Source organism: Lemur catta, chromosome 7 (assembly GCF_020740605.2).
Source record: "Lemur catta isolate mLemCat1 chromosome 7, mLemCat1.pri, whole genome shotgun sequence".
Classification (NCBI taxonomy): domain Eukaryota; kingdom Metazoa; phylum Chordata; class Mammalia; order Primates; family Lemuridae; genus Lemur; species Lemur catta.
In genome coordinates, this window is record NC_059134.1 from 33,039,849 (window position 1) to 33,067,183 (window position 27,335).

General features: G+C 36.4%; 1 protein-coding gene and 1 long non-coding RNA gene across 7 annotated transcripts; one reads left to right on the forward strand and one right to left on the reverse strand.

The window, feature by feature from the left end:
- LOC123641867 (caspase-13-like) lies at positions 1–26,285 on the reverse strand. 4 transcript variants are annotated; one of them, XR_006736353.1, is made up of 10 exons: positions 26,197–26,285; positions 20,015–20,272; positions 16,238–16,347; positions 15,302–15,475; positions 13,925–14,159; positions 12,716–12,931; positions 11,197–11,306; positions 9,580–9,683; positions 7,496–7,861; positions 1–2,098 (listed from the first exon to the last, which is right to left on the reverse strand). XR_006736353.1 is itself a non-coding variant. In XM_045556802.1 (9 exons), exons 1-8 carry the CDS (start codon positions 26,201–26,203, stop codon positions 9,585–9,587), a joined length of 1,209 nt encoding a protein of 402 aa, XP_045412758.1. In that variant the 5' UTR covers positions 26,204–26,285; the 3' UTR covers positions 1–2,098; positions 9,580–9,584. The 4 variants fall into 4 exon arrangements, 3 of the variants coding, with proteins under 3 accessions (XP_045412758.1, XP_045412757.1, XP_045412759.1); XM_045556802.1 differs by lacking the exon at positions 7,496–7,861; XM_045556801.1 differs by lacking the exon at positions 1–2,098 and having other exon boundaries at positions 4,936–7,861.
- Positions 24,239–26,158, forward strand: LOC123641868. 3 transcript variants are annotated; one of them, XR_006736354.1, is made up of 3 exons: positions 24,239–24,371; positions 24,831–25,069; positions 25,986–26,158. It is a non-coding gene; the product is annotated as an uncharacterized LOC123641868 (long non-coding RNA). The 3 variants fall into 3 exon arrangements; XR_006736356.1 differs by lacking the exon at positions 25,986–26,158 and adding an exon at positions 25,601–25,667; XR_006736355.1 differs by lacking the exon at positions 25,986–26,158 and adding an exon at positions 25,615–25,667.
- Positions 26,286–27,335: the final 1,050 nt, after the last annotated feature.

Consider the following 27,335-nt stretch of genomic DNA (forward strand, 5'->3'; position numbering starts at 1 on the left):
TAGTCTTAAAGATTGTAAGAAAAACTACGAGTAACGCTAGTTATTGCAATAGCAAATTATAGGTATCAATAAATGGTATATGACATGAGTTTCACGCAAAATTTAAGTGAATGATTACAGTACCTCAAACATAGATTGACCTTTCTTACTTTAAAGATCTTCTAGCCAATCAATCTTGTAGCTTCTGTCTTCCTATACAAATATAGCCTATCTTTTAAGAATTGGCTTAAACTACATATTTGTGAAGCTTGTATTTAATCTCTAATCTGTAGTGATTTTCTACCCTGAGTCCTATATAGCTTTAGGTCTTCCATCCTTAGCCATTTAGAAAACCTTGGATTGTCCAACTTTTTCAACAGATTTTGACTAACTGAGCTCCCACCAAGATTTTACAAAATGGCAGAGACCTACGTTAGATTTCTGACATGTTCGCAGCATGTACAATACCTAATGATATAGAATAAGAGCTCAATAAGGATTAGTTGGTAGAGTCAGATACTTTAATAGTCTACAATTTCCTTGATAATTTGCACAAAATCTTTTTAATGATTTTATATATCTTTAACTTAGAAAAAAATGTAGGCTGTAGTTATTGAATTAAACAGAATTTCAATTCAATTGGCTGCCCATCAGATGACCTCCTTCTCCTCCTTCTCCTCCTTCTCCTCCTTTTTCCTCTACTAATATGGAATTTCTTCCCATGTTTTCTTAAATGTGCTCTTTTTCCCTAAAATCTGTATGCTTCCACCTTTAAATTGGAGACTTCAAAAAGGTCCTCCATTCTCCACTATTATAATTTTTTTAAAATGCAAAGTAACTAGATTGCCTCTATATGAAAGTAAAATATACATTTATGATATAGGGCCATTCAAAATGACAGCCATTTAGTTGTTTGTAAGCTCTGGCAGCTTACAAGGAGTTGGCTCATACTGTATCTCAATGAGTTATATAGGCTTCACTTTCAGTATATATGATTGACTGTGGGGCTTGGTATTGAATAAAATAGCTGCTACCGCTGCTCAAAATAGGTATAAATCAACAGTTTTTACTCTTAGTGGCATGCAGCAGTGTGAGCACCTAATTTGCACTGGAAGGCAGGATGTCCTTGCAGAGAAAGCTTTGCTCTGGGTAAAAAGCAGGGAGCAACACAAATGGATCTATAACACATCTCTAGCCGTAAGTATTTCTCTCCTTTTTCTGGAATCAGGGCATAAATAAGTTGTCAATTTCTATTCTCTAAACTAATGTATTCTTCCTTCTCAAACACAAATACACCTAAAAAAATACCCAAGGACATAATGAACAGTTTTTTTTTTAAAACAGGTGTATTGAAGTGAAATTTATATCTCATAAAATTCACCCATTGTAGGTGTGCAGCATAATTTTTATAGGGATAACTAGATCATCTTGGTGAGAGAGAGAGAGAGACATTGGAGCAAAACCTCAAGCTAATATTCTTCACATGGCACCATAAAACATCTGACCTCCTCCTAGATGAAGCCTTTTACCACATCCTTTGACAAACTGTATGCTCTCACCTAGATTTTTGAAATTTTCCTGTAACTGGTAGCTACTACTGCACTATTTACTTTACATAGTTGTTAGAATCATCCAATTAGTATGAAGGTATTTTAAGAATAATGCTATCCAAATGTATTATAGCAAATGGTGTCCTTAAATGATTTTTCCCCCCAAAGAATCGATACATTAAAAACCTTTAAACACACAGCAAATACAGTATCTCGTGTAAAACCTTCTGGGCTAACCAAGAAGGAAATATAATGACAAAATGTCTCCAAGAAGGAAACAGAGGTGAGCAAGACAAGATTCAAAGTACAGGCTCAGATTCACAAAATCTCTAGGAAACCACTTCAAAACTATAATATTTTCCATCTGTGATCTCAACTACCCAACTCTCCAACCATACACTAGGCTCTGTTTCATGACTGAGCCAAATTCCATAGTTTCTGAGCTACAGCATTAGAATGTTTCTTCAAATACAGCAGGATTAAGGAAGTGTCACAAAATACTAGATTGTTCTGGAGCCAAGAGAAGTCTTCTCTCTTTGCACGTAGTATTAGATTGTCTCTCTGATTCACTGAAATAGAAACAGAAAGGAAGAAAAAGAGAACTGAGGAGTCAATAATTTGAACTTCTCTTAGCGCCATCTCCTAGTCAGCATTATGATGCTCATTCAAAAGCAGTGCTTCTCAATTGTTGTCAAACTGTAAAATACCCCAGACACGCCCAGCTGATTTAAAACATCTATTATAAATCCTCAAAGCAAATGGAAAAAACAACATTGTATTTATTGTTTAAACTGAGTCCATACCTTTTTGTTATAAACTGCTGACTACACCCTAGGAATACTTCAAGGAAGAAAGGACACAAGAAGTTTTGGGGGTAAGGGCCAAACAACTAGAAATTTGAGGAAACTGATTTACTTAGTGCAAATGATTTTATTTATTGATAACATGCAAACAAAGTTTAGAAATTCTGATATGTCCGTCATCTAGAAATTTATTCTCACGAACTAAGTTGGAGACACACATAGGCGTAAGCAAGCCTCGCTTTTCTTTGAGAGACCTGTGAGATGCAATGTCTTGGAAGCATGGTTCACTAACACTGATGTCATTACATCTCTTGTAATGTTTTGAGGAAGTTGAATTTAAAAAAAAAAACAGGGTTAAATAAGTTATGACAAAGAGTAAAAAGTTTCTTTATTCTAATAATTACCTTGACATAAATGAATATGTGTAATTTTAAAATTTAAATACTAGTTTAATGATTTAGATGAATCTTATTTGGTACAACTTCTTTAGGAATTTTAAAAATAACATTTCTTTTCTTAAAGAAATTTTTCTATTTGAAAACTTGGCAGATAAATAAAAGGCAGAATAAAAGTAAAACTTGTTCATAATGCCACATTTCAAAGATAACCACAATTAAATTTGAAGGTGTCTTCCAGTTTATTCACCATACATATATGTCATGTGTGTATAGGTGTATAATTCAGTTTACATTTTGTAATTAATGTTCTGTTAAAAACATATTAAAACTTTTCCATGATGTTAAATTTTTCTTTCTAAAACATAAATTTGAATAGATTAACAGCATTCATTGTATGGTTATCCCATAAAATTATACTTAATGGATTTCTAATTTTTAAAGTTTATTTGGTTTTTAATGTTTTTATTTAATCAGCAATGATGTAATAAATACAATTTCAATTAATCTATGAAAATTTCTGATTATAATTTTAGAGTATAAATAATATAGTCATTTGATCATTGAAACCACACTTTAAGACTTTTGATTTATTTTCTTTAAATTGATCTCTAAAAGTTTTTACCACTTTACAGTTCCACCTGATGGTGTAAAAGAAAGTCTATTTCAATATATTTTTGCCACTTTTGAGCACTATTAATTCTTTATTCTTTGCTAATGTGTAAGAAAAAATTTTTTAAAAGACATCTCATCATTGTGCTAAATTATGTTTCCTTAGCAAAGTGGTTTAAGAACCTGTTTATTACAGTTGTTCAGTGCTAAAATTGTGAACTAACGCTAAGTAAATTTGGAAAATTTAGTTGTCTTTTTATGTCCCTATTTCCTCATCTAATAAAGCAGTCTACAATAAAACTCACCTTCTATACCTGCTAGTTTAATTTAGCACAATGCTTGGTACATGGTAAGGACTTAAATGGTAAAAATAATTTTGATGTTACTTCTAGAGTTGCTGCTATTCTAAAATTGATTTGAATTTCTCTTTACATTAATTGAATATGTTTATTTATTTATCTGGAATTACACATTCATTTTTAAGACATTTCAAAATTATGGGAATTTTCCTTTTCATTGCTTTGTTAAAGTTCTGTACTTTTAACCTGCATTCACCTTTTTCAGTGTAATATTTTGGTATAAATATGTTATCACTATTTGTTTTTATTCTTTTAATACGATATTTTATAAATTTTACAATTATCTAATTTTCTTCAGTGAAATTGAGTGAATTTTTCTTTGTTGATTATGGCTTTGCTTGTACACTTACAAACGTTTTTGCCATACTAAGATAAATAATGGATGTTAACATCAAACCACAATATCTAATTAAAGGATTGTATGTGCTAAGAAATCTAGGAGCCAGCAAGATACCCTGACTGAGAATCTACATAGTTACCATTAGAATTTCTGAAAGAGATCTCCAAATGCATTCAATCCTATAATATTACTGTATATGAAAACAATCAAAGTGTTAATCAAAATATACATTTATGTCTATTGAGTGGTAAAATTCAAGAGCATGGTAATAAAAAGTCCTAATAGGGATTATGCCAAATGTCAAAGGATATGCTATAAAAGATTCATAAATAGTGAGTAAAAGTATGCATTAAAATAAAGCTATCCAAGTAATGCCTCTGTTAAATTGTTTAAAAAGATAGGGTCACCTAAGGGTGACCTAAGGGTCTCTATAAGTTAAAATAATTGCTATCAGCATGTCTGTAAAAATTTAGAATACCTAAAAAAATCCTTGAAGGTTGGTGTTCTAGTTTCTTTCTCTAAGAACATACATTAAAATAGTTAAATTTTTATTTGTTTCTATATGATTAATTTTAATTTTGAGGAGCAGATTTCTAAAGCAATAAATGCCTCATGGTGCATTTTAATTTTTTTCGTCATGTATATTAAACACATAGGAAATATGTTTCTTTCCAGTTACTGGTTTTAGATTCAACAGCAGCAGAAAGACATTTCAGAAAATACTGCAACAGAATTTAAGAGACTGCTAGGTCTTTGATCATCATTATCTCTGAACCATGATCATTCCTAGACCTTAAAATGTTTGCATTTTAGTTTAGCCTCAAGACACTACATAGAAACCATTTTTCATATAGTGCTAAACAAGAAGACTCAAATTAGACAATATTTTCTTTCTTATTTTTAATAAAGTTACTATAAAATTTAAGAAGAAAATAAAGCATTTTGCTCTTTTATAATGTGCTTAAGGGAATGATTATTTGTGACTATTAGATAGCATTTTATGTGAATACTTTCACAGATAATACTGCCCAAAGTTATAAAGGTTCAGATGAGAGCATATATTATTTGGAAAGAACTTGGCTCCATCTGTGTTAATCACAAAGTCTTCCTGGGATTATTGTTGAATAGTTATTATGGTAATGATCTTTCTCTATATAAATCTAAGTTAATTAGGTATATAGCAGATGACAATAAAATAATCACGGTAGCATTAAAGTATTAACAGGTTTATCTAGGAGAAATTAACTACTTTGCAGCTAACAAAATAAGCATAGCCAGATATTTTTACATGCTTACTATGTAAGTATTTTTCTAAGTGTTATACATACTTTAAATCATTTAATCTTCACAATAATTCCATGAGATAGTAGTCATGTCATCTCCAATTAACAAGTAAGGAAAATGAAATATACAGGAATTAAGTAGCAGGTCTGAGTTCACATAGCTAGTATGAAAGAGCCCAGTTTTGAATTTAGGCAGAAAGATTCTAAGATTCACTCTCTTAACCACTTACTATCCCAACTCTGAAAAAGAAAACCCATCATATTCTTTATCTGAACCAGATCTTCAAATTAACTTGACAGAATACATCTCCAAACTGAGGATGAGCACCACCTGTCTTATGCTACAGACATGATTCTAACTTTGATCATGGCAGTCTAACCTAGGTAAATTTTTCTAGCACTCTTAAGATGTTCTATATTTCAAAATGTAGAAGAGAAATAAGGCAATTTTTGAGGAATAGAGCGAGTAAGGGAAGATGGCTGAATCACCTTCCAAAATCTTTCCCATACAAGTTTTTGACTAAGACTTTGCATTCAGTAAAACTCAAATTAATATAGCCAACATGCCAAGGCAATTTTGTGTAACTTTTAAAAATTGGCTTCAACTTTTATCACTTCCAGTTTCTCCATTCCCACTTTTATTAAACTGCCTCAAATGTATGTAAATTTTGCATGTATAATATTATGCAATTATGTACATTATGAATAAATAGCAAATCCATACTTTGCTCTATAACCTCCATTTCTCATTCTCAAATCCTTATTTGAGAATAACAGAAGACTTTTATTGCTTAAAAGACACATCTGAACATACTTTTAAAGGTTTTTCACTAGATCCTGGATCTTTATAGGGTAAAGGCTATATCTATTGACATGGTATAGAAGGACTCTCAGCATACTATTCAATTGAATATTGAAAAGAGCAAAAGACTCCTACTTCTAGCCAATGTGGAGTAACAGGGACATGATCCACCATTCTTCACAAAACATCCCAAACAAAACAAAACAAAAAAACACAGAAAAAAATACAAAACTACCATTTTCATGATACTGCACACCAAACAATGAAGGATATTTATCTCTGACAGTTGAGAAAAAAACTAGGTGAGCCCTAGAATTGTTTCAGTTTATTGCTTAGAGAGATATTCCAGGCTGTAGTGCATTGAACAAGAATCTGGACTGAGTCTAGTGCTTGTCTGAGGTTAGAAGAAGGAGCTGGTAATATGCTGGTAATATGAATATGAAAAGATGGCTAGAATTTGCAGGGGTAAGTGCCAGAGAGAAAGAGAGAGAGAGAGAGAGAGAGAGAGAGAGAGAATATCTGGAAACATAAAGTTCCCTCAAATCTTCAGCTAAGTACTTATCATGCATACTTATGAGGTAAACACAAGAGACCAGGAAAAAAAAAACAGCCATAAGAATTACAAGGAACAATAAGGGGAGCTCAGGCTGAGCCAGGAATAGTGCCATCAGGGCAGAGTAGAAACATAATTTATGAAACATTAGGCACATGGGTAGGGTACAAAGAAAGAGATTGCTTCATAGGTGAGGTGAAATTAACTGTAGACTAAAAGCTTCTCTGGTCCTGCCTAAAACAATCTTAAAAATGAAACCAAAAGGATTAAATTATTTCCACATAAATTAACTGCTCAAGGATATATGTAGAAATACAAAAATATCTGTCCCCAAAGAAGGTAAAATTAGTAGTGGCTGGCATCCAATACAAAATTGCCAGGTATAAAAAGAAACAAGAAAATACAATACATATGAGAAGAAAAATTAATCAATTGACACTGACCCTGAAAAAATGCACAGGATAGAATTAATAGATAAAGCCAGCACAATAGTTATTAAACTCTATCCATAAATTACAGAAGGTAAATCACACATGTTAAGCAGGGAAGTAGAATATATTGGAAAGATCTAATTCAGAGTATTAGAATTGAAAGCAATGCCTGAAATAAAAAATATACTGAATAAAATTAAAAGTAGTTTTTAAAAAAAAAAAATCCTTCATTTATTTTTATAACATTCACTAGTTTACTATAGGAAAATAGAAAGAAAACAAATGAGCTATAATCTTACTGCCCAAGAATTTCTCTTGACATAATTTTTGGAAATTTTATCCCAGCTTAACACACGTATAGAAAAGAGTACAAATGAGAAACACACACCTTCATGTAGGTTCACAAATGGAACACACCTTTGTTGAAAAAAAATAATAAGTAGTTTAAACATGGTTTGTTTTAAAAAAAGTTGATGAAAACTGTAAACACAGAGATCCAAGAATCTCAATGAACCCCAAGCACAAGCAAAATTAAGAAAACTATACAAGACATATCGTAATTAACTTCCTTAAATCCAGTGATGAGAAACTTTTAAAATAGCCAGAGCAAAAGGCACCCTGTAGTCAGAGGAAAAAAGATAAGAACAGCAGACTTCTTATCAGAAAATAAAAGGTTAAACGCATGTGTTGTACAATGTACTGGCAAAGGTGCTTCCTGAAGTTTATAAATGAGGGCTGGGCTGCCTGTGGTTTCCTGCAGGGAAGAGAAAAAATAGAAGGTCATGATAGATATTCCTTGCAGCCTTCTTCCATCTCTCATCATGATTTTTCTTTCATCCTCTTCCATGAGCTGTTGTTGTTTCCCTTTACTTCCATTTATGACCTATGTAGGCTATTCACCAAAACGTACTCAGGATAATCTTTGTAAAACCTAAGTTAGAGTATTTTACTTCTCTGTTCAAAAGCACTTAAAGCATTTCTTAACTTACTCCAGATGAAACTTTTAAAAGATTTACCATGTTATCACCAAGGCCCATGGGATCAGCTGTGTCCCCATTTCATTGAAATTTGTCTCTGTCAGTTTCCCCACTGCAGTTCTCATTCACTCACAATGTCTCATTGCAGTTCTTTAAACATGTTTAGCACATTTCTGCCCCAGGGCCTTTGCAATTGCTTTATTCTGTGCTGGGACACTTTTCCTGCATAAGAACCACATCACGTGGTTCAGTTCTCTAGTTCACTCCCTACTCTGCCCATTTGTTTACTTTCTGACCTATGTTATATTTACCTGTTTGTGTATTTAGAGTCTGTCTCTATTCATTTGAATATAAGCTTTCTGAAGGTAAGGAATCCTTTTATTTTGTTCACTGGTATATTCCAAGCATCTAGCACAGAACCTAGTGCATGGTAAGTGTGGATAAATATTAGTCAAACAAATATTTCAATGTCCAAATGTGGTCTTATTGGATGAATTAGGCACCAACTGGAAGCTGTTGAGGGAAATATCTATGCAGTTTTGCAATTAAATTGTCAGAAACCAAGAGTAAAATTTTGTGTGAGTAAATATTTGAGATATTCAGATAAATTTTATTATTTGATATAAAACACAATGTTAAATGTATTTCTGCGAAGGTGATTAATAATATGCTTATTACATAGTATAATATAAAGTAGTTACCATTGAAAAAAGTAGTCTTTGGGTCTAAGCTCAACGTACCCATTCTAAAATATTTTGACCAAATCTGAAAATGGTTAAGTGTTAACATGGGAGCCTGAAGGACTTTCTGAGCAGTAACTGAGGGTGTAAACAGCAGACTCCGTGATGTACACTGTGAGAATGGTCTCAGGATGGTCTGAGAATCAGAGCCTACCTCAATATAAACGTTGCAGTCCAAGGTATTTTTTATATTGTCTGGTAATGGTAGCTCAGTGTTAGTCATGTGACATCTGCACTCAAAGGGCCAAAGTCCTACTTTCTCCATAGTTAGCATCTCTGTTTATTCTGCTTTTTTCCCCTCAGGGTGTGATGCAATGTTTGGTAACTCTCTGTGTGTGTGTGTGTGTGTGTGTGTGAGAGAGAGAGAGAGAAAGAGAGAAAGAGAAAGAGAGAGAATGAGAGAGAGAAAGAGACAGAGACAGAGACAGAGTGAGAGATAATCAATATAAGCAATAATGGAGGCCTGAGTACATTTCTATTTCAATAACTACTACCATGATCTTTCATTGTTTATCACAGCCTGCCTTGGATTTCCTTACCTCTTTGATTGACTAAGTGCTTAAAAATTTACTACACAGTTGGAGAAATCCAAATTCATATAAGTAGAATAAAAAATATCAAAAAATCAATAAACTAAACCAATGAAGAACACTAATTTCACCATCCAAGCAGTCAGCTGCCATTGGTATTGGACCTCACCACCAGCATTACTCTCCCATTTATTTCACCCACCCACAGCAACTCTCCATACTTACTATCTTCAATTTCCAGGAAACAGGTAGAAATATCTTGTCATGGATAGTCGTTCAATGGTGGGCATCTGGGCTCGAACACTTGGTGTTTCAAATGATTGCTGTACCTAAAAAGAAAAAGATGCTCTAGATGACATATGGGTCTTTTGAAGTCAAAGAAAACATCATGTCCCATGAACCAGGAAATGCCAGGAATGAGGGGTGCACCTGGAGTTGATGGAACAAGCCCATGGGTATTCTAATTCTCAACCAGGGCTACCAGGTTCTTTGAATGGACACTCCATGCCAGAAGGTATTTTTTTTTAACTCAAAATAAACATCTCATGCCTAATCCAAGGCCTTTCAATCTCTATTTCCTCTATTTTCCATTTCTGACCTATAGATCTGACAATCAAGTATCCCTTGGATCTGGTCATGAGAACTATATAAGGAAGATCTCCCATGTTCAACCCCCACCAAGGCTGACTGCTCAATTTAGGGAGACCTAATTCCCAGGATCTTGTCTTTAAGGCCTGAACATTGACTCTTTCATATCCCCACCACCAAGCTGATCTCTGAAGTCTTTTGCGTGGACTGATCAATGAGATCCCACTTACCCTAAATCCAGTGTTTCTAGTCTTTGTCTAGAAACACCCTTGAAACTATAATATCTAATTTCTATTCATGTGAATAACTTAACATCTTAGATCTCTATTCACAAGAAACCTGACTCATGTTACCAAGGAATCTTCTCTAATCTACCAAAGGAATATTTCTTTTTTCCCAACATAGTATAACTGTTCTCTACAATTTTGAATTTAAAAACAATTACACTTTCCCATGTTCTTAACATCAATCTTGATTCTCTAAAAAAGGAGAAGTCATGTATCCATTCATTCATGTATCTATTTATTTAATGGATATTAACTGAATATCTGCTATGTGCCAGGCATGTTGAGATGTTGAGTAGATCCCTGTCTTCCTGAAGCTTGCATTTTAGTGAGTAAATACAGGTAAAAAATCAGATGCATAAATAAAATAAAACTGACCGAGTGCTGGGAGAGCTATGAAGAAAAATATACAAGGAGGAGGAGCAGGAATAAGGAATGTACCAAGTTGGGGAAGGAGTATGAAGTCTTCCCTTTTGGACCATTCCATTCAAAGAATGTATTATTTTAATTTTCTTTCACATGTTTTTATGGATCCTATCCCAAACTGTGATCACACATTTGTTTATTGACTCACTTTTTTAGTGTTCACATTGCTCAAAACGTGTGAGTAGGCATATGTACTCGTGCCCCATTTACCCCCCTGTCACCAGGATAGGACCCATTATATGGCAGACCACCCAATCCATATTTATTTAATACATCAAGCAATGAAAATTAATTCAAAATACTTTCTGTGTTTTGAATTTTAAGAACTTACAGCCCATAACATACAACTTTATAGTTTATATCGTTTTGGTCTCCTGCTGGGATATATTGACATCTTTTTCTAAACCAGATTTCAACACCTAAATGACATATACCAGCTACCACTCTACTTTTGCTTGCGTGACAAACTCACTTGAAATGTGAATAATGATAAATTCTTCCAGAGCAAATAAATGAATGACTAGTAGCGGAAAGAGAAGCTTACCTTCCGAAATACTTCCTGTAGGTGACAGCACCAAGAGTATTTCCGGAAGTATGTGATGAGCTGTGTGATGAAGAGGGAGCCACTTGTGATGTCCCTCCAGGACACATTATCTACAATGATAGAGAGTGGTGTGCCATGGGTTATGGTCTTCACTATTTTTTGTTTTTGTTTTTTGGACTTTTGTAAAAAGGAAAGCATAGCTCAGAAAGTATAATAACAGATTTAAGGGTAAGAACTTATAACCTGACATTAACTCATTTGCTATAGAGAGAAAACAAAAATGCTGGCAGAGGTTGAACTAAAAGGGCAGCATGTCAGAATTGCAAGAGATTGCATAGTGATTTCATCTGGATACTTGGAGCTGACATTGTACTGTGTGCCTTTTGTTCATTCTCTTAGCTTTGACATAACTGTAATTATCCCACTTTACAGATGAAAGAATAAAAGCTCAAACAGATGAAGGAACTTTCCCATGTTCACACAGTGAGTAAGTGACCAAAAATGGCCACTGGATCCAAGGTGGTTTACAGGTTACACCATGCTGTCTTCAACAATATGAACAACAAAATGGATGAAAGAACTAAATTTTCAGCTGTAGAAGATGAATACATCATAGAAATTTACTGTACAGCATAGGGCCAATAGTTAACAATACTGTATTGTATAATTAAATATTCTCTAAGAGGGTAGATCTCATGTTTAGTGTTCTTATCTCACACACATACACACAATAATGTTAATCAACAGAGAACTGGAGGAATCTTTTGGAGGGAAGGGATACGTTTACGACAGATTGTGATGATGGTTTAAAGGGCATATATTTATCCCCAAACTTAATAAGTTATATAATTTAAATATGTACAGTTTTATGTATGTCAATTATACCTCAATAAGGAGGCTTAAATAAATTATAAGAATTAAATAAATTAAGAATTTGCAAATTAGAAACAGTCAAATGTAAGGCTCCTCAGGATGATTACCTAGAGGTGAAATGGAACCACTGTTCCCTGTTTTGGACCTAATCAGTCCCACAGTATCATTTTCTATTTCTTTCAAAGGGCATCCACGTTCCTACTGGGGCATGAAATGGCATCCCTGAATGTAGAACCAGATGGGAAATATGGGGGAAAGGGCTTGGAGTTGATAACTTGACAACGGGCAGCCAGTTTGTGGAGCCACAAAATCTCTACTAAAAATGTTAAATGGAATTAATAAAAAAACTGAACCAATCATTTATGTTTAAATGGTGTTTGGTGAACGAGATTCCTTTTACTGAGTTGCTCTGATATTTGGTATGCATTTGACTGCAAAGTTTAATACTTAAAATAAAAGTACCATTTTTAAAAGTGTGTGTGTGGGGAGAAGAATCTGTCCTTACAGTAAAGATAATGTAAAATACATTGCCAGAACCCAAAATTTCTGTCAGACCATTGAGAGATAGGGCCTATCTTGATTTTCCAGAGTCATTCAAAGGTGGCCTTAGGCCCCAAAATCCCTGATGCCACTAAAAGTCACATACGTGGGGTGGAGGAGCAGAAAGCAATGAAGTCCTTCTCCACGTGGGCCTTGCAAACAGCATCTTCCTCCAGGTTCTCCAGTGACTGTGAGAAGCTGGCTGCCACTGGGTTCTCAGGTGACTGTATGGAGCTGACTGCCACTGGGTTCTCAGGTGACTGTGAGGAGCTGGCTGCCAAGGCTTCTGGAGAGTCTCTGACCCACACTTCCCCACGGTTTGCTGTGGAGATATGAACTTGCTACACACCACTAAGCCTCCCTCAGTGTGACTATCACAGTTGCCCACCTTGTTCTTTTTGAATGTTCATTTTAACCATTAATAGTTTCATACACACATACAAGACCACTTTGCCTTCTCTCTAATGCCATTGAGTAATGTGCCAATGAATAGTGACATCATCCTATAGTTACCAGTTCTTAACTACATTATTTCTGCTTTTTATTTAAAGAGAGCTCCCAGGCCGGGCGAGGTGGCTAATGCCTGTAATCCTAGCACTCTTGGAGGCTGGGGTGGGAGGATTGCTTGAGCTCCAGAGTTTCAGACCAGCCTGAGCAAGAGTGAGACCACGTCTCTACTAAAATTAAAAAAATTAGCCAGGCATCATGGCAGGCACCTGTAATTCCAGCTACTTAGGAGGCTGAGGCAGGAGGATCGCTTGAGCCCAGGAGTTGGAAGTTACTGTGAGCTAGGCTGATGCCACAGCACTCTACTCAAGGCAACAGAAGGAGACACTGTCTCAAAAATAAATAAATAATTAAATAAGCAAATAAATAAATAAATAAATAGAGTTCCTAGGAGCCATGACCTTTTGGATGTCAGAAAAAAAAAAAAAGGAAGGAAAGAAAAATTGAGAGCAGTGACCCAAGTCCTCTGATCCCCATAGTCATTCCCTTTCAATAATTACATGGAAAAAAGGTGCTGCTATTATATTACATGATGGCCTAACTGTCAAAAGTAATTATTTCTGTTTAACTTTGATTTAGGCATTCTGATGATCTCCTTCACTACTTCCCCTGGATTAAATTGTATAGACATTTCTCAGCTGACCAGGCAATCCTCATGATACCAGCCCCGTAGACAGAGTTTCCTCATCATTCAGTGCAGTGGATTTGCACTGGGTGGGTTAAGACTGTTTCCCCTAGATATAAGCCATGCATCAAAGTTCTCTGCAAACTCCTTCATAACTGTTGGATTTTCCATCTGAGAACTCACCACCTCTGCAGGCCTGGACAATGATGACCTTGGGTTTGTCCTTCAGACTGACGCAGTTGCGGTTGTTGAATATCTGGAAGACGGTGTCATAAGGCAGCACATCTGACGTTGCCTCACTGTGCCTCGTTCCACAGATTCCATCCAGGATGCCATGAGACATGAGCACCACGAAGGTGCTGTCCGAGGACTTGTGCTCTGGTCGGGCAGCAAATTCCCGCAGCACTGACTCCATACCCTGGGGAAGACCAATGTCTCACTTCAATAGAGCAAGCATTGCAGCTATCTGACCTCCTAGACTTACCACGAGCAGCACAAGAAACGCATGTAAGCTTCTGTCATGGTGCCTTCACCTAGTGCTGACTCAGTGAAGACAGCTGTTGTCTTTTCCTTCTTACTAGGCAGTGGGTCCAACCTTCTCCCGCTGCTGCTGACATACCAGAAACTGTCTTCTCCATATACTGTCTATGCTTATATGTCATTTGGGTTACTTTTTTGCCTTTTGAGCTATATCTTTTCTGTCCTTATCTAACAATCACCATGTGTAATAAAAGCATCATACCACTTTCCTTCTCAACCCATCCCACTGTGCTTAGAATAAATCCAACCTCTGGCCTGACCCTACTCCATCCTCAGGTTAGCCACACCGGTCTTTTTGTGCCTCTCACGTGCCAGTTTCCTTTTAAGTTCAGCCGTTTCACATGTAGCTTCCCCTACTTGGAAGGCCTTTTACTCACATCTTTCCAGAACTATCTACTTCTGGTAGTCACAACTCACCTCTCGCAGTATCTCCTCACAGAGGCTTCCCTGGACCACCCCCTCAAAGGTGTTCCCCAACCCCAATTCTCTCTTATTTCCTTTTTTCTTTTCTGTTCACTTATTTTGACTTTCTTATCAAGCTTACATAGACACACGCACACTCACAATCTCTGAAATTGTCTGTTTTGCTTATATTTGGATTGTCCCTCTGCACTCTAACGTAGATCAGTGTGAGCTGGGAAATTCCCGTCTCACGGAAATGCCTATCCCAGGTGGCAGGAAAGGCTCCTGACACCAAGTTCAGGACTCAATATTTGTATTATGAGTGCACTTCTGCTTAACAGTCACTGCTCGAGTTGTCTGGGGAATCTCGGGGCTGACTCCCAATCACCTCACTTTGGAACTCGACAAGAATTGTGAAAACACACGCCAATCACATTTTGTCCAGTTTGGAATTGGGATGGTTGGAGCTCAAAAGAGGTGTAGATAATACCTTCATTTTGCCAACACACACACAAATACTGAGGATGTTAAAGCACTTGAGGTTTTCTAAAGCTGACTAGTTATTGGAGGGATGTGTGTTGAATGCGTGTGAGTTTGGAGTGGGCAGGGGGCCCTTACCCTGGCTGTGAGTTTCTCCTTTACATTCACACTGTAGCCCAGGCCTTCAAGCAGCCCCTTCATCCCCACGATGTCGTGGTCAGCCCCATGCCTCGGCGCAAGATGGTCAAACTCTGTATTGCATATGATGAGAGCCAGGCGAGTGCGATCCTTTTTCTCCTTTATGGGATAGATCTGCAGGAGGTGGATATGCAGTGAATTTGATTATGCCCGTTTCTATTTTGAAGCTCCATATGCCCAGCAGTGTTGCTTTATTAAAGCCTCGTACAGCTACCCTCTCCCCCAACCTCTACGAGAAGACCCTGTCTTCCTCTCTCCCAACAGCCCAGAGCAAGGACCAGGCTATATTTGGAAGGGTAACTCAAGAATCTTGAGAAACTATTAATAGAATAACTCCTACCCATCCTTCTCCCCTTTCTTCTCTACCTAGTGAAGTCTTTCTTAGCATTCAAGGTTCAGATCAAATTTCATAAAAACCAAGAAATATTTGTCATTGGCTCTAGCAATTATGAATACACCTTTGGTAGAATTATTATTTTGACACTATTTTAAATATACTAATTCAATCAGTTTCATGCTTTAATTATATTTTTAAAATATGCTTCATGTCTAGGCCTTTCAACTATATACAAACAGCTACTATTCAGCCATGTTATCTTACAAATGTTTTGATTCTACGGCTACAATTGAAATTGTCATAAATCCTAAATACATATATGAACAAAAAAATGAAGAACAAAAGGTGTTTGCATTTCATCATGGTGTTTCAAGAGAACTAGAATCTGCCTAGAGCCCCATGATCTCCTCCTTGCTGGAAGCATCTGTGAAAAATGTTACCATAGTCTTCACCCTGAATTACTTAGTGCTTTAAGAAATCCTGCATTTAGTGAAAGCAATTATTTCTCTCTTCGCTATCTCATGCATAGAACACAGTACCTCTTCCGCCCGTTCTTTACTTAGTCTCAGGAAGTCTTCATGAGGGCAAAGCTTGAGGGTATCTATAGATTCTGCTGACTCAGCTGGTTCAGCCTTGATTGCTGGAGGAGCTGCAGGATATATCACATTATATTAATTGTGATTTCTGCCTTGGTGACCCAATTTATCACCTCAGAAGTTTGAGAAAGAGGGAATTCTTGGAAAGAAGACATTTTTGCACCTAGAGGTTATAGTTGGATCTAACTCCTTATGTAAGGAGATGCATTGTTACTGGAAAAGAAGAGAGAAGTCTCTGGTAGAGAAAGCAGATTCACCCAGAAATGCAATAATAGATTCTGATTATTCTGGGGAAAATACCTTGATAACTTGGAGTGAGATCTGGCCCCAAAAGTCAAAACAGTTTGACTTTTCCAATGGTACTAATCTAGGGTACTCACCCATCCATGTGGACTTTCCACTGTTTCTGAGCAAGAGTATATTGAGTAAATATTTATCAGAATGCCATCTATTAGAAATATAATGTGTTTCACATGCAATATTAAATTTTATAATGTTGACATTAAAGAAGTAAAAATAAACAGGTGGTATTAATTTTAGTAATATATTTTATTTAAAATAATACATCCAAAATATCGTCACTTCAATATGTGTTACTAGCCACAATTCAAGTTCTTAATAGCCACATGTGGCTAGTGGCTATAATACTGGATAGTACAACAACCGGATTTGGAGTGACAGTTTCCTCCTAACCCACGCAACACATACAGATACAGACACTTAACAAAATCTTGAATCCTATACCATCCAGGTATTATTTTTTCAGAACTATATCCTGAATTATTCAGCTTCAATTATCCCTCATCAAATTGTAATGTCAGCTATTTAAAGCAGAAATGCTGTCTAGTAACAAAAAGTACTGTGTCCAGCATCAGTGTGACAATTTAAAAAAAAAAAAATTCTGACATAACTCTGAATATCTTGCCTCCAAAGTGCTGAATGACCAACGCCAAGTTTTTCAACTAGTGCTTTATAATGCAAGGAAATAATACCTCTGTTTTGGAGATGTTTGTTTCTGAATCATTCTGATTTATCCCCTAGAGAAATGTAATATCATTTGACATTGCTTGACCTCATTTGACTGAGATTGTGCAAGAGAGTAGGAAATTCCACAGCCCTCCCTTGAAAGCGAAAAAAGAAGGAATTCAGAAACAAGAATTAAAGTTTGTCAAGGTCTAAACAATGACATTTGTTGCCCTGAAAGGAACGGACAGTCCTGTTATTTCTGTTCAGTGATATAAGCCAACCAAGACATTCTCTGATTAATTTATTTAAATAAGAAAAGTAATATTATATTGTGTGAGATTTTCAGTTTTTATATTTTATAATGTCTTTTTCTATTTCAATTACCTGTTTTCATTAGTTTTTTAATAATGTTTTTAAATACATGTCTTTCTTAAAAGTATGATAATGTGTGCATTCTACAGATAGAGCAAGTTGTAAGAGTGTGTAAGGATACCAGACTGTCTGAGCAATTTTTTTCATAGATTAAACAGTGATTTCCCATTCTGGGAAATTGTGCCAACATGAAGGTATCCAGAGTCCAGAGATATTTCCTGATCATAGCATATGGTTTCTCATACATAGTTTCCAGTTTCCTGTTTATTTACAGGTTTGGAGAACTTTTTAACATAGCAGTCATCTGCTAGTGACCATTGTGTGCCTATGTATACATACAGTATTTTCAGGTAAAATGAGGAATTAGACAGACTTTCTACCTTATATCCAATAGTAACATTAGCATGAAAATAGATTATTTCATTCTAAAATAGTAGCTAGTATAATGTAGTCCACTGCTCAAAGAGAGATCTTATTAGCCTGGCAGTGTAACAGAAAGAAATGAAGAAATTAGGAGTTTAGATAAAAATTTTAATTTCTGAGTCTTATCTGTTACCCAATGAAATGCTCAGGAATCCCTTTAAATTGCCACAAAAGGGAAGAGACTAGTACAAGGTAAGACAAAGCTTTTTCCCTTGGCAGGTTGGGATTCAAGTGTTTATCTCTCAGACTAAATAACAGTACTTGGCACACAGTATGTGTGTATAAATAAGGATTTGTCAAATGAAACATACAAACAAATACTTGTATCCTTCCTATCCCGCAGTCCATAGTCCCATACTATGCTGGAAAACCTCAGAATTATACCCTTGGCCTGGCCAGGACCTTCATCTATTCTAATAGCCCAGCCCACACAGCTTCCTGGCCTACTGGGCCAGTTCATCTAAACTGTCCTAGGATCACTCTGGGGACTTCGAGTGCAGATAGAGCCCAGGGAGCCACTGGTCCTCTCCTGAGAGAGTCTACATCTGCCTCCTTCCTGCCACAGCCTCTGCTGGTCAGATAGCTTGTTTCAGCTTAGAGTTTAATGCTCATTGTGACTTCTGGGGCTGCTAAAATAATTTTGAAGCCTTTATTACTTAAATCCTATTCCCCATTTGCTGCATCATCTCTGATATTGTAAAATCAAGATTTTTCCTATGTCATCCCAGGTTTGAGAAAAAGCAAAACACCTATAAAAGGACAAACTTAAAATATTAATAAGAATGCAGCCTAGGTTACAATCTTGGACAACTATCATACTAGCATGTGCTTCCTAGTGGTGTAAACTTTCCTTTCCGCTAGAGAAGGCTTATTGAAAAAGTCATTTGATATAGTAAAGTTACAACAATATCATTATCATTTATCATTATTGGTAAACACTAGTACTTGAGGGCTGCAGATTTCAGCTTAAACTGTATGGCTAATTCAATCTGTCACTGGTGCACTTGGATTTGAGAACATTTAGGCATTTAGGCATTACTAGAACGTTAATGATAATACTCATAATTCAATCTGGGTCAAAAATTTTGAAAAGTCAGAAAACTTTATACATTTTATAGGGGTTCTCCTGATCATATTTTTATAACTCACAGAAATAGGTAAGCACTGGAAAAGTCTAAATCTTAGTGTCCACATAATAAGTGCAGTAGCTAATATTTATTGCATATAGATCCTTCATTTGTTTATCCTGTATTAATCAGATGTCTGCTCTGTGCCAGGCACTCTACTAATTACTGTTATTCATTGTTAGAAAAACCAATTACATTCTGGTGGGAGGTGATGGTAGATGTTAGTTCTGTTTACTGAGATAGAAAGGGGATAAAAGTGGAACAGACTTGGTCGGGGGAACATATGTTAGTTTTATGAAGCCAGTGGAACATTCAAGCAGAAACATTGAATATGTAGCTAAAGCTAAATAAGTCTGGGGCTCAGATGAAAGCTTTCTGGATAAGAGTTGATATCCTGGGAGTCGTTAGCATATGCCTGGCATTACTATGTTCTTAGCCTTACATAGTTTTGTGAGGAAGTACTTTAGTTGTCCTCATTTCACAGATGGTAAGACTGATGCCTAGGGAGCTAGGAAGGTTAAGGAACTTGGGCAAAGTCACATAGTTCACAGGTGACAGAATCTAGGCTTAGGTTTAGGTATCCCTTACTACAAAGTCTCTACTAACTATTTCTATGAACAGGTTATACACAAGGACTCAGCATTTTATCTAATTGGAAACTGGATCCCATTCCGTAACAGACAAGGTGGCCTCTAAAAGGACAATAATAGGTTTAGTGAAAATGGTACTTTAGTAAAGGAAGGATAGGGGGATCACAGAGGATGCTTCCTGGGCTTGGAGTTGAATAGAATCTTGGAAATTTGAGATGTTTACTATACAGATTCATTCTTACCTTCTATATGGGTGGGCTTTCCTTCCAGGTGAAGGCAGGTTTCCAGAAGTACTTGAACGGCCTCTTCTTTTTTGTCTCTGAGAGAGGATACCAAAACCCGGGCCTTGTCTTGCGCTTTGGCACCATGATATTTTTGCTTGTCTTCTTCCTTTACTTTCAGCACATTTTTTTCCACCAAGCTATCAAGAAATTCATTGACGACATCTTTGCCCAGGGCTTCCAACAACTTAAGTGGATTTTTTTTTTTGTGGTCGTCCTCTGCCAGAAATAAAAGACTCCTTCAACTGTGGTCACAACCTATAGAGTTTAGCCGACACTTGAGACGTAGCTCTCTGTAATGTGAAAGACTCCCCGAGAATACACTACACATCACATCTCCCCAGCAAATTACATGCCTTTTCTGTTTTACCTGTAGGATTCTCTTACCCCACAAAATTCACACCAGGCTGTGCTTAACAATTCATTCCCACTTAAGGTTTTTGATAGCTTCTCATCTTTCTCCTGTGGCATTGGGCCTGGTAGTAATTTCCCGGACATTCATTGTGTTCATATTTCTCTTTCTCTTGCTCATGGCCTATGATGGTGAGGATCTACCTAAAATGTGTGTTCCTGTGAAAATCCATGTTCTTATGTAGACTATAAATTCCTCCTGCTAGATTGCAGGGTCTTTCCTTTTCTCTCTATTTGGTTTCCTTAGTGAAAGCACTATGTGTTCAAATTTGCATTTTTTATACATATCCTATAGCCACATCTTTGTACTCAAAATGCTTTAAAGTATTTAATATGCTTACTAAATATATGAATTGATGAATAAATCAATGAATGCATCTAGAGCCCTAAATCTTCAAGATCTTGTTTTCAATCAAAATTTAGAATTGATGACTGATCTTCTAGTATGGTATATTAGTTTGACATTGGGTTAATGTGTTCCTCCTTGGGATAATTGGAATATTCTATAGGGAACTGTAGATGTCACAATAATACAACAAATATGATTTGGGCAGGGTGTCTATGGAAAGGCTGGATAGCTCATCAATTAACTCTATAAAAATGGTTATCCAATCCATCTAGATGTAAGGTAATTTTGACAAAAAATGACATTTTTTAAAGAATACATGTCAAGACAATGAATAAGAAATTTGGCTTCTTATGGATTAAAATCAAGGGGTTCAGAATCCTGAGCCCCCCTCTTAAATTATCAAATTGAATTACATGACACTTGGTGAAGAGTTACTTAAGAGAATACAAACAATATGCTTAAGGGACTCAGAAAAGATGAGTAAATTCCAGCAGGTAAGATCACAAATGTATTTTAGAAGAGGTGGCAAAAACTCTGGTCTTAAAATATACATACAAATGTTGGAACACAAAGTTTAAATATTTGCAAACAGCACCCATCAATGATCCATCAATCCCACTATTGGGTATACATCCAAAGAAAATTGAATCAGTATGTCAAAAAGATATCTGCACTTCCATTTTCATTGCAACAATATTCTTAGCAGCCAAGATATGGAATTAACCTAAGTGTCTGTGGACAGATGAATGGATAAAGAAAATGTGATTTATACACACAATGAAATACTATTGAGTTTTAAAAAAGAAAAGAATCCTGTCATTTGTGAGACCATGGATAAACCTGGAGGACATTATGTTAAATGAAATAAGCTGGGAAAGGCACCAAAAAACAGATACCACAAGATCTCAACTACATGTAGAATCGAAAAAAGTTAAACTCATAAAAGAGCAGAATGGTGGTTATCAGGGGCCAGGAAGTGGGGCAGATAGGAAGGTTGGGGAAAAGTGGGTCAAAGGAACCAAAATTTCAATTAGATAGGAGGATAAGTTCAAGAGATCAATCACTGAACAGGGTAATTATAGTTAATGATGTATGATATTCCTGAAAATTGCTTAAAAGGATAAATTTTAAGTGTTTTAACCACAAAAAGAAAGGTAAGAATATGAGGTAATGCATATGTTATTTAGTTCAATTTAGGCCTTTTAAAATGTACACATATTTTAAAACATCATATTGTGCATGATGAATATATACAACCTTGTCAATTAAAAACAAATAAATTATAATAAAAAAACAACTGAAGAGATTTGGCCTGAGATCCTCTTTTCACAACCTATACATTCTCATGGCATTAATTATCAGATTAAATAATAAATAAATGACTCTCAAATTTATACATTTAGCCCAGACATGAATCACGATATTAACATCCATACCTCCAACAATGAGATGTCTGTCCTCCATACCCCACAAACTCATTGAAATCAACTTTTCAAGCAGAACTGATCATTTTTTATATCCCTCCTTTATTCCCTCCTCTACATACTAGTAAATAATACCTAACCTCCAAGTACAAGAAAGCAGCAAAACCTGGTGACATTAAACCTCTTCTGCATTCTTTATGTCATATTTTCCATCTCAATTCAAAATGTATTGATTTTATTTCCTAAATATTTACAAAATCTGACCACTTCTCTCAATTCTGCTTGTTCATTACTTCTATTTAGGCCAACATCTTTCCTTTTCTGATTACACTAAGAACCTTATACATCTACTCTTGCCCTCTTCTAATTTCTTCTTCACAAGGAAGCAGAGTGAGTGTTCCAATATCCCGATTTGATCATGGAACCTCTCAGCTTAATCTGACCCAGGGCTTCTCATTCAGCCTCATCGTCAGATACTGTCCCCACCTTGCTCATTACATTTTAATCATTATGCTCTTCCTTCAGTTTCTAGCAAGCCCCTACTTAGGGATCTCTATATTACCAGTCCCCCAACCCTCATTGCCTCCTGTCCTGCCACTGCTCTGTGTTTATCCTCAGGTCTCAGGTTAGATGGCACTTTGGTCAAGGAATCCTCCATGACACTCCCAGGCTAGATAGAGTATCAGAGGTCTGTGCTGCTAGGGAACCTAGGCCAGCATTTTATTCCATGTAATTGTGATTCTCAGCCTACTTATCTGTATCCACTATGAGATTCTGTGCTCTGTGAGGCCAAGGGCCATGAACTAGGCCTGCACTACTTCTAGCATTCAGGGAGTATTCAATAATTAATCGACCAAATCATTAGTCAAATGATCATAAGAACAAATGGATAAAATGTAGGTGTGGCCCAACTCTTGAAGAATACTCAATAGCAAGCTAAGTAAGTATGAAATAAAATAAAATCTTAAGGCTTCCCCCCCCTCCCACCAGCTAACTGAATGGAACCCCCTCCTGACCAAGGGGATATCCTAAAACTGAATTGCTTGCCAGGAGGAGGGAAGTCAGACATGCCTCATCATTCTCCCCTTTCTTCTTGGAGATATCCTTTGTAACTCATTAACAGGCCTAAAGCTCTGCAAGACAAACCTGCAGGTCCTCAATTTAAACAACAAATATATGTCTGGTGGCTTGTCTCTGATTATCAGACCACCTAATCTTAACATTCCAAGCCTTTAGACAAAGCTTCATGTCTTTAACAAATTACAAATCAAAGAATCTTTAAACCCACCCATATAACCTGTAAGCCCCTGCTTCGAGATGGCCCACCTTTTGGGGCCAAACCAATGTAGCCTTCCATGTATTGATTTATGACTTTACCAGTAATCCCTGTCTCCCTGAAATGTATAAAACCAGCCTGTAACTCAGCCACAGTGAGTCCACTTGCTCAAGGCTTCTTGGGTGTGGCTCCAGGTCATGGTCGTCAGATTTGACTCAGAATAAACCTCTTTAAATTATTTTACAGAGTTTGACTGCTGTTCCGTTGACAAAAGATTGCTTTTCTTTAATAGGCCATAAGTGCACATTGGGAGTTCTCAAGCAGAGGGAAGGTGTACTCACTCCCCAATTCATTCAGTAATATTTAATGAGCAACTGTTTGTGAAAGATACTCTGCTATTGTGGGAGGATACCACTTTCGAAAGATATTCCTAGACATCAAAACTTTCAGTCAAGTGGAAAGATATATATGCAAATAATTAAAATACAAACCACTATAATAAATAATTGGCGTATGCACAAGGAAGCATGCCTCAGGTGGAGGATGGCTGCCCAGAGGAGGGAGGGCTTGGAACTGAGACCAGAACTGGTCTAAGCCTGTCCCCTGGGGAAGCTGGGCGTGGTTTCCTGGCAGGGAATAGTGTGAACAGAGTCACAAAATCTCCAGGGTATCTGACATAAACAGGAAGCTGGGAGAGTTGAGCTTTAGAAAGAACCCTACTATAAGCAGAATACTACTGTTTGGACTGAACTGGGAGTGATCAGAGACAGGGCAGCTATATGAAGATTTTTTGCAGAAAATTGGAGTAATAAAAGGATCCTGAGAGTCAGGCTAACCTGGAACCACTCCTCTAGGTAGGTAGGTAGATATTTGACCCAAGGCAAATTTCATAATCTTTGACTCCTTGACTAAGTATCTTCTTCAATTATAAAATAGCAATAATAGCATAAACTTAAATGGGTAGTTTTCAATATTCAGAGAGAGTACATGAAATAGGTGTCATATAGTAGGTGCATAAAAAATTTGTTAGGGATTATTTGTTGTCACTGTAATAATCACTGGATTGGAGTTTCAGTGATAATAAAAATGGAGAGAATACTTTAGAGGACAAAACTCCTCAAGACCGCAGTTTTGGACCCAGACAAATTGAAGTAATGCTCGAATAGGATACTATTCCTCCGGCACTTTAGTTAACAAGACCCAACTACACTCAATTGTTTATAATTATTGAACCACTTTACTTTTTTTTTTTTTTGTCTAATACCTTGCAATTTCTCACATCTGTTATCTAATGATATCCTCCTGTTTCCAATCCAGCAACCAGTAAAATGGGCCTGTCTAGCCAAAGAGGTAGCCACGAGTATGCATTTAACTTCTGTCCTAAGCCAAATGCTTTACCAGAATCATGAAGTTGACAAGAAAAGAAAACAAACAACTCCTGAATTTTAGGAGCTTAAGTTAAATGTTGTGAGGTGAGACATAAACTCTGAAAAGATTTATACTACAGGGAGAATCAAAAGAATACAGAAACACAATAACTAGAAAGTACCAGTGAGGTAAGTACAGCAAATATCTGCATTTTTAGGAAGCATAAATCATGCTTTAGAGGGATTAATGGAAAAATGGATAAATATATGTTGAACAGTAGAAAACCTGTCTGGAAAATTCAAACAGTTTTAAAAAAGCAACAGGGAGCCATTTTATGTTCCTGAGTAAGAAAATTATAGTAATAAATACCTAATGTGAGAACTGAGAGTTAACTAACTGATCAACTTTCTTACTAATTCTAATCTGTAGACAAATCCATGAACTTATGCCAGCTACATAAGAATTACCTGCAGATCTTTAAAAGATTATAAATGCCTGCAGTCTATTCAAGATTAAGTAATTCTGGGTCAGGGAGGAGACAATAATTTGATTTTTTTATATGACTATAGATTATTCATATATGTAATAAGGCTTAGAAACCTGTCGTATAGTCCAACCTCTTACTTTTCAAGTGAGAAAGGATCCAAAGAAAGTTATGTGACATGTTAGAATTCTAGCTCCCTGAATAGCTAAACACTGGATCTCTCACACCTTATCAGCTTCTGTCTATAAGACAGGTGATCTGGAAGGAGTGTGCAGGATGGATTGGAGAGTGAAGTCTGCACATGGAGGTAAGTTAAAAAAGTGAGATTGCAGCCCACAGAATATTGTGTCAGAGAGGTTAGTACCAGACCCAGAGAGAAAGGGGGAAAAATGGAATCACTTTAAACAGACGAAGAATGTCACTCAGTATAAGGAATGGGAAAGGGGCCAGAACTCAAAGGCTCTCAGATCTGCTTCTGGGAGGAAGGTTTATGATCTGGATGACAACTTTGGAATCCAGAGGAAGCAGAGAGGATTACAAAGTGTGTTTAGAAACTTCCAGAGTTGTCTCTCACACAAATAACTTACTCTGTCTGTCTTTTCCCTGCCTTTGATTCCCAGGAGCTGACAGAAAGGATTTAATTACCTTCTTTGTGGCTTGAGGACAAGTCTTGAGATTCAAGTTACACAACCAACCAGAGAAAGATTCAGCTTTTTTGCACACTATTGACTCACCTCCCTTTTGTTATTTCTGCCTGTCACACAGCAATAAATAAAATGTTTTTTAATACCTAAATCCCTAGCTTTTAGTCAGAAAAGGACCCCGACTCACCAGCCATGGGGAACAGCCTCAGTCCCTTTGTATAGCGCTGAAAAAAGCCTCAGACTCAAACTGAAAGTAACGGAGGAAAAAAGCCTCAGATTCAAAATTGAAAGTAACCAGTCTTTCCTTATCTCATGGGGCGGGGACATCTGGTCATAGATTGTGAAACTGCTGCTCAGAACTTGTTCGTTGTTGGGAAGTCCCCTGTGATCAGGATATCCACTTCCTAGTCCTGAACTCTAGTTTCTTCATTTGGGAAGAAAAAAAAATGGAAATGACAAAACATTGTTCTGTAGGTTGGCATCTGATGACTGGGGGTTTTCCTCTTTTTCCCTTTCTTTCTCCACAGCCCTCACATCTTCTTCTATTCATCCTTCTCTTCTCCTTTTGATCTCTCCTGATTTCTACCTCTGCTCACCTAAAAAGTCTAATCCTGAAAGAGTTAAATCTAACAAATCTCCTTTCATTTCCATATGAGAATTCAACAATTTTTTTTTTTACCGTTTAAGTGGTGATGAATCCTGATAGTATCTTCCCCTTCTTATCTCCTTGTCATCTTATTCATTAATTAGACATAGTTCTGACACAATCCTCCTGTCCACTCCCCTAGCATGCTTTTCTTTAACTGCCTAAGATAGCCTTAATATTCTTAACATTTAATATTTACTGAGAGTGGCTGTTCATCTCTGCTTTTTGATATCCTCTGAACAAAGACTGATCAAGGAATCAGTATCATTATGTACTAGAATAAATACATGACTGTATAAAAGAGATATGCCCAGAAGAACAGTAAGTGAAAGGGAGGAAAAGTGGGCCATGACATGTTCAACTTTGAAGGTTTGCAAAAGGTTAGAAGTTCACCTTCAGTGTTAATGAGTTTAGGATTAGAAAAGGCTCATATGAGTAAGTGAAGGAGTGGTTCCTCCAGTCCTTCCTAAATTTTCCCTGCAAAACACAGGGCCATTACTTTGCATAGAACACACCTTAGCATTTATTCACAGTGTCATGCACTGTCTGTTGTTTGTTTCATGTTACTTGACTATCTTATCTTCTCAATGGGACTCTGCACTACTAGGGATCTAGGGTAGAATCAAAATTTACTTTGAATTTCTCAAATACCTTACCAAAGAAACATATAGGTTGTGGTC